General features: G+C 41.9%; 1 protein-coding gene across 1 annotated transcript in view; it reads left to right on the plus strand.

Moving 5' to 3' along the window:
• KAT6A (lysine acetyltransferase 6A) overlaps window positions 1-12,198 on the plus strand; it is a 38,690-nt gene extending 26,492 nt beyond the window's left edge. Inside the window, exons 16-18 of the mRNA XM_058859201.1 lie at window positions 364-1,056; window positions 1,770-2,100; window positions 7,149-12,198. Coding sequence (XP_058715184.1) covers window positions 364-1,056; window positions 1,770-2,100; window positions 7,149-9,730 — 3,606 coding nt within the window. The 3' untranslated portion in view covers window positions 9,731-12,198. The remainder of the gene's footprint in view (window positions 1-363; window positions 1,057-1,769; window positions 2,101-7,148) is intronic.
• Window positions 12,199-12,408: the final 210 nt, after the last annotated feature.

Consider the following 12,408-nt stretch of genomic DNA (forward strand, 5'->3'; position numbering starts at 1 on the left):
TTGTGCATTTTAATGGAAAAATAGCTTCAAGTTTTTCTCACTTTTTTCTTGAAAATTGCACAAATACTGTGTTTGAATGTAGCACGGTGAAGGTAGCATTCTGGCACACCACTAAATGGCTGACTGAAGTGACTTGTTGGGAAGCTAAGTGAGGTATATTATCACCTATGAAGAAAGGAGTAGCAAGTAGCACTACATGAATCTCTTAAAGGTCAAATCTTTTTTTTAATCCCAGATTTTTAAAAGTCAATTTTGCTAAACTTTTTTGACTTTTTGCTCAAAAGCTTTTATGGAATCAAATTCAGGATATACATTTATGTTGAAATAGGAAGTGTGAAATCTATTTGTTTTTATTTAAATCAGATGGTAAAATCTGTGTCATGGGAGAAGAGCGAGCAAGAGCCTTACTCACCAACAGAGAGTGAAAAAAAGCCAGACATTGTTGCTCCAGCCAATTCTGCACGACCAAACAAGCACATTTTTCCCCTGGATAGTCTTCCTGCAAACAGTCAGCCATCACGAAGAGGTCGATGGAACCGCAAGAGCAAAAAACTTCATGAGCCCTTTTGTGAGAAGGAGCCAGCACTGCCCATCGAGGAAAAAACAGCAGTTCCCAGTGGACGATGCAATGAATGTGAGGAAAAATCAGTAGCCTCACGAGGCCGCTGCAGTGACTGTGAGGAGAAGTCAGTGGCCTTGCAAGGAAGATGTGGTGCATGTGAGGAGAAATCTCCAGCCTCGAGAGGCCGATATGCTGAAGATGAGGAAAAGTCTGCAGCTTCCCAGGGACAGTATGGCAAAGGTGAAAAACCTGCAGTTCCCCGTCGGCAGCACAGTGAAGGTGTGGAAAGGTGGAGGGGGCAGTTGAAAAAGAACACAGAGCCACCAAAATGTAGATTCCCAGAGGATTGTGACAGATTAACCCGGCGCTACAGTGATAGCGATAGGGCACTTCTGAGGCGTTTTAGTGAGAGTAGTGAAGAGGAAGATGATGAGCCTGTGAGTCCTCGATCAAGCTCTCCGCCTGTTCTCACCAAGCCTACATTGAAACGAAAGGTGTGTGTCTTATTTCTTGTTCTTTCTGACTGTCTTATCCAGTCAGTTTTGTCAGTATGTTGGGGCTTTCTGAAGGAAAAAGCAGTTCACGAGGTCTGTGTTAAGTGTATAGGGAGCAAATGTTCATTGTTCCAGAACTCTCTCTGGAGGGTACTTCCTGCTGGCTTCTTCTTCTCTGGTGGTTTTTGGTGAAACAGAGGTAGGAGTTTTGAGGGTTTTTAGATTCTAGCCTCTATCTTGTGCTTTTGTTTTTTTTTCTAATGCAGTTATTAAAATTTTTCTCAGTCACGCAAAAATAGAGATACAGTCCTGCTTATGAAAGAAGCTTGCAAAACACAGTTGCTAAACAACTGACATCGGAGTGTAAAGTCTTTGAAATTATTTACCACGGGGATGTGAATTTTATCAGTGTCTAAGCAAATGCTTTCCTCGTGGGATACTGCATTAAAAAGTTCTCTTCTGTATCACTTTTGCACCTTATTCTAAGCTATTCACATCTGTGTTATAGTGTGTCTAAAGTTCCAGCTGTTATGGATAGGCTGTTAGCTTCTGCTGTTTAAATTCTATCTAGTGGCAGGTGCCAGATTGCACTTTCTAGTGAATTCTGGATTCTAGAAGGGAGCTCTTTGCTCTTCATGTTTTGTATTTATCTAGTGTTTCATTTCTACTGCATGTGTTAAAATATCTTCTCTTTTCCCACCTTCCACTTTCAGAAACCAATTCTTCATCGGAAGAGGCGGGTCCGCAAACGTAAGCACCACAACAGCAGCGTTGTCACTGAAACAATCTCAGAAACCACGGAAGTGCTGGATGAACCATTTGAGGACTCAGACTCTGAAAGACCAATGCCTCGATTGGAGCCTACTTTTGAAATTGAGGAGGAGGAGGAGGAGGATGAGGAGGAGGACGAGGAGGAGGATGAAGAGGAAGAGAGTGAGCTTTCATCCAGCGGATACTTTCGGCACTTAGCCCAACCGGACACACTCAGGCATAGACCCTCTTCTAAGAGGAAGTCCAGAGATGAGGAAGAGTCTGATGACAATGGTATGTATGGTGGTACGCTGGTGAAAGTTTGATAGATTGTATTGGATGATAACAGCTCATTACAGAACCAATTGCTTTCTTTGGCTTGTAACTTCCAGCTGAAATGTAGGTTAGGCACAAATTACCAGTCAAACTAGCCTTAGACATTCCCTAGTTTTATAAAAATGTGGTGCATATATTAACCATCTTATTAGCAATGACCTGATCCCAGGCTATCCTTTTGATTCAGCTTTCCTAATGGAAATGGTATCTGTGATTGTGGAAAAACCCATACAGCAGAGTCACTTACAGAAATAAAACAGAAATGAACTGGCAAGCCCCCAGTTTTCCATAACAAAGGGAAATATTAAATTGTCTCTTCTGACATCGTCTCCTTCATCACATTGCATGTTCACCCTCTCAGCTTCTCATATCTCCTTAAAGTTCTCTGAACCTTCAGTTCATAAAACAAAATTTGGTTGTGACTGGTTGCTCAGAGTCCACTGTCATTCAGATACTCCATTAGCAATCTTCTTTATTGCTATTAGATGTCCTGTTGTTTTGATGGGCTACACAGTGCAAACCAGTCAGCAAAATAAAAATGAAAAACTGTGTGAAAAACAAGCCATTATCCCACCAGAAAAAAATTTTGCCTCATGAATTGATGACTTTCAATTAGGCTGTGGTTACCAGTACTTTCAAAGTACTTTAATACTAAAAGCATTAATATGATAATAGCCAGGTTTGCTATCTATTTAGCATAAGTTATCCTTAAATCCTTGCTACAGCATATAACTATGGAGATTTAGTACAAATGTGGAAACAGCATTAAGTTTGCTTGATGGGAATACATGTGCAGTCATCTTACATCATTGGTTTTTTTAAATTCTGTTATGATTAGATTACTCATTAAATACATTTTTGTGATACTTCAGCACCATTAATAAGACTATGGAGTTGGAGACACATCTGTTAGACCAGTTATTTTAAGTCTTTTTCATTTGTGCTCTTCTGAATGTTTTCTGGTGGAGATGCAGTGGAATCCCCCTTTAGTGATTACACTCAAAATATATTCTTTTATAAAATCAATGATTTTTAACCATCTTTTGCAGACTACAAATAGTCCTTTAAGTGCCCAGGAATCAAAAATGGTACTTGAAAAGCAACTGTTTTAACTTGCACCCATTTTATACTACAGTGACAAATTTCTGGCTCACCTACTTCATAAATACTTGTCATTAAGTACTTTCTGCTCCCCTGTCTCACTTCTGTTGCTTTTTTTTTTTCCTGAATTTCTGCAAATTGGTTGGAACCTCTGAAGCAATAAAGTAGTAACCATATTATTTTAGGATATTGCTGCTCCTGACATCACAGGGTATCTGTTGGCTGCTTTTGTTTTCAGTGCAGATGCCTTTGCATATACATATTAAAACTGTAATGTTTTTAGAGAAAATACAGTGTGCTGTCAGTTAGGTAAACATGTTCATCATAAGCAGCTGGCTTTTTATTTTGATAAAAATTTAGGCTGGGTGAGAGGGACAGCACTACCTTATGACAATTCAAGAATACAGTGCTGCAGTGTTGTGAATTAACAAATGGTTCTGATTGAAACTATCTAATCATAACTATGAGGTAGGAATGTTTATAGGAATCTTAGAAATTTTTTTTGAGATTTTCCCATCACTACAGAAACTTGCTTGTAATTTTTTTTTTTTCCTTTTCTTGACTTTCTGACTGGGCGCCATATTTTTCTGCTGAGAACTTATAATGTCTAGCTAACAGTGCATTGAAAGTGTTTTAAGATTTCTCTGAAATGCAGCATTGTAGTTTCTTAAATGGGTGTCTGTTGAAAATTTGGATTGGTTCTTACTGTTGTCAGGACAGCAGTGAGAATGGATTGTGTAGAGTGGTGATTTCAGGCCAGATTTTAGTAAAGGTTAGGCGTTCTGGAAGACAGAAGGTGTTCTGTGGTGTCAAAAACCAAGTTTGTTTCTCTATAGACTGCCAAATCTGTGCAATTTGAGTAGTGTTGTGTAGGGGAAGATGAAGCTTGGTAATACAGCTTGAGCTGTATTATTTTGCTTTTCTTAGTTCTACTTGTAATTTTTACTGTGAATGTGTGTAGTAGTTTAGATTCACCAATTTCATTTCCCAGCCAACGCACTAAATAATGTCGTGGTTTTAAAGCATTAGCTAAAAAATCACTAGAAAACTTATTTTTTGCTGTGATATAAGAATTAGGAGGAGGGCAAAACAGGCTTAAAATTTAAAAAGAACAAAGAAAGTTTATTAACAAAACTACAAGAATAAGAAGCCAGAATGAAACCTCCAGAAACCCTTTTTCCCCACCACCCAACCATTCCCTTGTTTAATTGACAACATAGAGACAAAACCTGGTGGTGAAAACAGTTCCAACTTTGCTATAGTCTCTTCATCAGTCTTTATAGAGAAAAAGAAGTTCTCTTTTGTCAATCTATGGAGTTTTTCACAAGAAAACCATTTTCTCATGGCTTTCTGTTTCTCAGATGCCAGCCGCCTGGAAAACTCTGCCATCAGTCCTTTCTTCCCATTTCACACCACTCTGAGGTGTGTTCATGGGCCATGGTTCAAGGGGTGGCATTTTAAGGATGTGTTATTCAAAGGCAAAAGTTCTCTTCCTCTGTCTCTGTGATCATCTCTGGAAACATAAGTTTTCTCTTTGTCTCTTAAGGGCCACAAATCTTCAACAACTCTCCTTTTTTTTTTCTGTTCCAGCATCTTATAGGATCACAACTGCTTCACCATTTGCTCAGCTCTATTAATTAACTACTTCTGCTTAGATCCACACTTTGAAATACTCCATTCCCCCCAAAATACTCTTTCATGAATTAAAGGAGTTTTTTCAGAACATTATTGTCCATCTCCATAGTTTTAACGAAAGAATATTTCAGCTTATTAGTGCATTTCCTTGTTCTCTTCTCATCTGAGGCTTAATTCCTTTCCTCACTGGCTTTGATAGTTTATGTTGTTTCTTTACATGTTGTTCACTCTCTCTTCCCCTCTCTCTGGAAAAAGGATTAATCTGCAAATCTCATCTGGGTATTGAAAAGGTTAAAATCTGGCTCAAGCTGTAGTAGGTATTTATGATGCCGAGTTTCAGCTCAGCTGTGATTAGGGCCGGGGATACCCCTGGGAAAAGCTTCAGCCACCCCCGGAGGCTTCCCGGGAGCTGCGGCAGAGCCCTGCAGGCTCCATCCCCTGCCCGGGAACTGCAGCAGAGCTCGGCCCGGGGGCCAGGGGAAGCCCCGCAGGCTCCATCTCCCGGCCGGGAACTGCAGCAGAGCCCGGCCCGGGGGCCAGGGGGAGCCCCGCAGGCTCCATCTCCCGGCCGGGAACTGCAGCAGAGCTCGGCCCGGGGGCCAGGGGGAGCCCCGCAGGCTCCATCTCCCGGCCGGGAACTGCAGCAGAGCTCGGCCCGGGGGCCAGGGGAAGCCCCGCAGGCTCCATCTCCCGGCCGGGAACTGCAGCAGAGCCGGGGCCAGGGGAAGCCCCGCAGGCTCCATCTCCCGGCCGGGAACTGCAGCAGAGCTCGGCCCGGGGGCCAGGGGGAGCCCCGCAGGCTCCATCTCCCGGCCGGGAACTGCAGCAGAGCTCGGCCCGGGGGCCAGGGGGAGCCCCGCAGGCTCCATCTCCCGGCCGGGAGCCACGGCAGGCCCAGCCCGGCCCAGCCCAGCCCCCCTGCCTGGGCCGCATGGCCTGGGTAGGGGACGGGAGCCCAGCTGGAGCTCTGTTCAAAACCTTTCAAAACCGGAAACCAAAGAGAGGGAGAATTAGGTTTTAAGGTGGTGTTCACAGGTTGATCTCACTTTTCAATGGTCAAAACTACTGTCAGTTCTCAGAAATGTCCAGTTATTGGCCATGAGAAAAAACTCCCATCAGCCTCCAGCAGCCTTAAGTTCCTTAGATGTTTCCTGTTTTTTCTTAAATGCCAATCTATCACAATGTGGTAAATCTAATTCTCTGTAGTAGATACGAAATGTGGAAATCAGGGAAGAGAAATAGTGATGGGCTCTTTTAAGAGGTGGGTTTTATTTCTAAGGGTTTAAGTGTTAATGCTTTAATAAATATTATGAAAATAAAGTTACCTTCTTCCTGTACAACAATAGTCTGTCTGACTGTGGCAGATCCTGTCTTTTCTTTGTGCACATTAGAAATATTTACTTTTGGATGACATAAGGAGTTGCTGATTTTTTAATTCTCTATTCATTTTTTAATACCTAGAATTTCTTCAGAATGCTTATCATTGGAGGGAATTATTTAAAATAAATGCCTTCCTGAGCAAAGGGCAAGACTAACTCCGCTTTTTACAGTTGTATAAAATGGCACTGACTGTCCTAATTGACAGGTTCAAACCAAAATTAATTCAGGGAATGCCTTATACTATTCAGTAAGTTCTCAGTAAGCTATCACACTCCTTTCTGGCTATATAAGCTCTGAACCTATTTGAGTGTTTGGAAAGTCACTGAAATGCAAATCTTGCTTCATCAAATAAAAGATTAAAGAGAAATTCAGATTCCTGTTAATGCTTTCTTCAATTAAAAAATTGCTAGCCAAATCCTGGCAGCTGTGTATTTCTATTAGCATTAAAAAGCATAAGGCTATGAAAAAAGTGAAAATACTTCCTTTCTTAAGCAGATGCACAGATCTAAAAGGAAACATGCTTTTATTGCAGCTTCATATGTTCCTGTATGCTGCAACACATTCATTTGTGAATAAATAAAATTTGTCTTTTCAGGACTTCATTATATAGCTTAGAGCTTAATTTGAATTGTGTATTAAAGGCTCAGAACTTTGAACATGGAAAATCTTGAAAACATTGATGTTATTAGAAAATGTAATGTGCAACATGCTGCTAATGAGCAGATCTTGATCCTTCTAAACTAATATTTCTAAGCTAATAAATAAATTCCAATAAATTTCTAAGTTAATATTGAAGTTGGTAAACATGTTGGGCATGCTTGGGAAGGCTTCCGTGAATGCTTAGGTCAAATAAAAATGTTTAAACAGTGTCTTTCAATTTGTATTTTCAGGTAATCCACCCTTGAAACCGTTATCTATGCTGAGGAATAGTGAAGCAAAAGATTCTTCACTTGAGCCAGATACTTCCACACCTATGAAAAAGAAGAAGGGATGGCCAAAAGGGAAAAGTCGAAAACCAGTCCACTGGAAGAAAAGACCTGGTCGAAAACCAGGTTTTAAACTGAACCGGGAAGAGGTGCCACTTTCAGTTCAGGATGACATAGTTGATGAAGTGGTAGCTAATTCAAAACCAGGGCATAAGGCCAAAATTTCAGATAAAGAAGAATGTGTTGAGCAGAAAGACCTGCCTCTCACTGAGGAAAGGAAAGAGGAAGATGTGAATATGGAAGCAGAAGAGGTAGGAGAGGGAGAAGAGGAAGATATAGCCAGCAGTGAAGTAAGAGCAGTTTCTCCTGTAGACAGCAACAGCAGTCTGGTGCCAGAAGTAAAAGAGCCTGAGATAGAAGAGGAAGTAGAGGAGAAGCCACGGATTTTAGAAGAGCAGAGGCAATCTGAAGAAGAGCAACAAGAATTAGATGAACCTGAACATGACCATGAGGAAGAAGAGGAAGTTGCAGTAGTGACAAATCAAAATGAAGATCATGATGCTGATGATGAAGATGATGGTCATCCAGAGTCTTTGAAGAAAAAAGAATTGGAGGAACAGCCTGTTAAAGAAGGGGTGAAGGAGGAGCCTCAGGTGCAAGAATGTTTTTTAGAAACAAGCATTCCAAGCAGTAGAGAAGATGCAAAAGAAAAAGATGAAGCAGAGGCAGATTCTGAGGAAGAGCAGGCTTCCAATGAGACATCAGTGGGCTCAGAGCATGTCCCTGGGTCTGAAGATGATCACGAAGAAGAGCAAAGTAATAAAGAGGGATTAATTGAATTAAAGGAAGAGGAGATTCCTCATAGTGAACTAGATCTTGAAACTGTTCAAGCAGTACAGTCCTTGACACAGGAGGAAAGCAATGAGCATGATGTAGCTTACCAGGACTGTGAAGAAACTCTTGCAGCTTGTCAGACTTTGCAGAGTTATACCCAGACTGAGGAGGATCCTCAGATATCAATGGTTGAAGATTGCCAGGCCTCAGAACACAACAGTCCAATATCCTCTGTTCAGTCCCATCCCAGCCAGTCTGTGCGGTCTGTCAGCAGCCCAAATGTGCCTGCTCTGGAGAGCAGTTACACACAGATAAGTCCTGAACAAGGATCCCTGTCCGCACCCTCTATGCAGAACATGGAGACCAGCCCCATGATGGATGTGCCTTCAGTATCGGACCACTCTCAACAGGTGGTGGATAGTGGCTTCAGTGACCTTGGCAGCATTGAGAGCACTACAGAGAATTATGAAAACCCCAGCAGCTATGACTCCACTATGGGAGGCAGCATTTGTGGAAATAACTCTTCCCAGAGCAGCTGTTCATATGGAGGACTGTCTTCTTCTAGCAGCCTCACTCAGAACAGTTGTGTTGTCACTCAGCAAATGGCAAACATTGGCAGCAGTTGCAGCATGATGCAGCAAAACAGTGTCCAGCCTGCAGCAAATTGTAATATCAAGTCACCCCAGAGCTGTGTAGTAGAAAGGCCCCCAAGTAACCAGCAACCAACAACACAGCCACAACAGCAGCAGCCTCAGTCCCAGCAGCCACAGGCCCCACCTCCACCCCAGCAGCAGCCTCCATTATCTCAGTGTAGCATGAACAACAGCTTCACCCCAGCACCTATGATCATGGAAATACCAGAATCAGGCAGCACTGGTAACATAAGTATCTATGAGAGGATTCCAGGGGATTTTGGTGCTGGGAGCTATTCACAACCATCAGCCACATTCAGTTTAGCCAAGTTGCAGCAGCTGACGAACACCATTATGGACCCTCATGCCATGCCTTATAGCCATTCTCCTGCTGTGACTTCCTATGCAACCAGCGTTTCTCTTTCCAACACGGGGCTGGCTCAGCTGGCTCCCTCTCACCCCCTGGCTGGCACCCCACAAGCACAAGCCACTATGACACCTCCTCCAAACCTGGCATCCACCACCATGAACCTCACATCACCTCTGCTTCAGTGTAATATGTCTGCTACCAATATTGGTATTCCCCATACCCAGAGGCTGCAGGGGCAGATGCCAGTCAAGGGGCACATTTCCATCCGCTCCAAATCAGCCCCCCTGCCCTCAGCAAGTGCACACCAGCAGCAGCTGTATGGCCGCAGTCCCCCCGCCGTCGCCATGCAGGCTGGGCCTCGGACCTTGGCTGTGCAGCGGGGCATGAACATGGGAGTCAACCTGATGCCAACTGCCCCATACAACGTGAACTCCATGAATATGAACACCCTGAATGCCATGAACAGCTACAGAATGACACAGCCCATGATGAACAGCAGTTACCATAGTAACCCTGCCTACATGAATCAGACAGCACAGTATCCTATGCAGATGCAGATGGGAATGATGGGGAGCCAGGCCTATACCCAGCAGCCTATGCAGCCAAATCCTCATGGAAACATGATGTACACTGGCCCCTCCCATCACAGCTACATGAATGCTGCTGGGGTGCCCAAGCAGTCTCTTAATGGACCATACATGAGAAGATGAGCAAGATCAACTTGCATCCTAAAAACTGAAATAAATATAAATAAAGGAACCTTTTATACTGACGAACCAGAGAAAATGGACCTTTTTCCAGTTAAAATATTGCTGTAGCTTTAGAGGGATTTTCTTTGGTTTATTTTAATTTTTAGGAAGCCTGGTCTTTTTTTTTTTTAATTAATTTTTGTTTGTGTTTTTTTTTTCTTCACAATCGTCAAACATTTTACAACTAAAATCACTTACAGATGTTTTTTAGAGGGGAAACATGCACAAAATCTTCTTATAATTTAAAAAGAGCCTTACTTTGCTGACAAAGTGGACAGACTATGTGTAACGTGAAATCATCTTCCTAAATTTTATTTCAATATATGTCCTTTTCCCTCCCCTGTGCCCCTCTGTATGCAGTTTCTAGTGCTGCAGCCATGTAAAATGTTTGACATCTCAAAGAATAACAACCCTTCCCTGAAAACCCCACCTAACATTTCCTACTTCTAGCAGGAGGCACTTATTGGGAGATTTGGAAGGGGACACAGAGGATAAATGAAGATCTTTATTTCTGCAAGTCAGGAAAAATCTTTAATTTTCCTTGACTCCCTTACCCTCAGTAAAATTTGGAGTTAGGTGTAAACAATAAACCATCCACATTGATGTTTTTGTAGATGAGTTAATTGAAATTGTATGTTTTATGCTGAAAATATAATGTAACTTTTAAATTATCCCATTCACCACCCAGTCATGCACGTGAACACACATGTGCATGCATGCACACACGTTCTGTCATTGAACTGCTGGAAGCATCTCAAGAGAGAACTTGTACTGTAGGCCTTTGGCAGTTGTGAAGAGGACAGGGTGGGTAATGGTCTGTTAGGACAAGAAAATGGTTACAGGCTCCTCTGGTGACCTGCAAGTCAGCCACAGCTCTGAGATCCCAAACTGCTTTAGTACGTACTTGGAAATGCTGAGGGTTTTGGTTCTGAGCCTTTGTGTCAAACTGAGCTCAGAAGCAGCTGTTTCCAGTTAATCTCTTGGCTTGGGAAATGCTGGAAGGAAAAGTGTGCATTTGGTGACTGGGATGAGAACCCTGTGGTGTCCTTGTCACTCTTCCATTCCTGGTCTGGGGTTGGAAGTCGCGGAATGTGCCGCTTATCTGGGGGTCAACGATGCTTTTCCTGATTCTCTTACTGTGTTTGATATCCATTTTATAGGAATAGCCACACATTTGATCTAGTGTGGGAAAAGAAGGGAATCGGCCTCTTATACAGCAGTGAAACCGTCCCAACACCGTAGCAGGATCTAGGCGGCAGGATTTTGCTGTTTATTACTGCAAAATCCAATTTACATTAATGTTGGCTACACTGCTGGCATGTCACCCAATACAAAAAGGGACTACCCTTTAATGTAAAGTTTTTTTTTATTGTATATGAAGTAGAAATGCAGACACATTAATAAGTCTAATCCCTTTTGTTTTTAAACCAAAAGAATCTAAAAGTTGGGGTTTCTTCAGATGCACTAAAATGGACTTTCGTTCAGTAACTGCTAACCATAAAAGGCAGAATTCAAAGGACTTCCACTTTTTATTTCTGTTTAGTTTTGAGCATGTACAAGGCTGTGTAGGACCCCATTTCTCTGTATATACTATTCCACTTCCAAATAACCCATGTAGAAAGCGCACTGTGCTGCCCTCTCTTAGATCTTCAGCTGTGTCGCTGCTTCCTGGGGGTGGGGGTGGGTCTGAGACAGGAGGAGAAGCTGTTGAAACGAGGGCCATGAATTTAGTTTGTTTGCCTTTATGTTTGGTTTGGTTTTGTATAGGTTTTTTTATCAATTGGGCAGCTCCCTTTTCCACAAACCTTTGTGACTGTAGAACTATTGTAGAAAAAAAAAAAGTTCTTTTCTATATATAAAAAGAAATTATCCAACGCAGTAATATTGGTACCTACCATTTTTTCACTTCTGTTTAAAAAAAAAAAATGTATTTTTAGCAAGATAACTTGGGTAATCTTCTAAAAGAAATTAAAAAAACTCACTGTTAGTGACTTCGATGCCTTTTAAAAATAAGAGCTTTTTCATTTCATTCCATCTTTAAAATTTTTTATCTTTGTTGTAGAATATTAAAAACTATTTTAAGAAAGATAAAATTCTCTTTAAAGAGATCTCTAGAGTGTGTGAATAGGAGCTCCAGATGCCTCTAAAAGCCGCATGTACAAATGAAGCTGAGTCTATTCCTGTCTGTTTATATTTGCTTTTCCTGTTTTGTAACCTCTTTGTACTTTGTTCATGGTGACTTGTAAGCTAAGGGGAAGGGGGTGCCTAGATGCCTTTGTAATTCTCCATGTCATACGCTCCTGGCTGGATGGTCTCCCTTCCTCTCCTTGTATGTAATATCACTTTTTTTTCCCCTTTCTAGCAAGTACTTTCAAAAGAACTCTGTACATTTTAACATAAAAAAATAAATTATGTTGAGCCATTTTGGATGTCAGTTGTGCGTGTAAATTTTTTTTCTTCCATTTGAGTGGTGAATGCTGTCCCTGATACTTGGTTCTGGGAATGTGATTCCCTGTGGGCCTTAATTCACTCATGTTAATTTTTATCTAGAATTTCTAATTAGAGAAAAATCAAGAAGAACAAACTTGAAGCTTTTCCAGACATCACCACCTTCAAATTTCTCTCTGGCCAAGGCTGGC

The sequence above is a fragment of the Poecile atricapillus genome, chromosome 29 (assembly GCF_030490865.1).
Source record: "Poecile atricapillus isolate bPoeAtr1 chromosome 29, bPoeAtr1.hap1, whole genome shotgun sequence".
NCBI classification, from domain to species: domain Eukaryota; kingdom Metazoa; phylum Chordata; class Aves; order Passeriformes; family Paridae; genus Poecile; species Poecile atricapillus.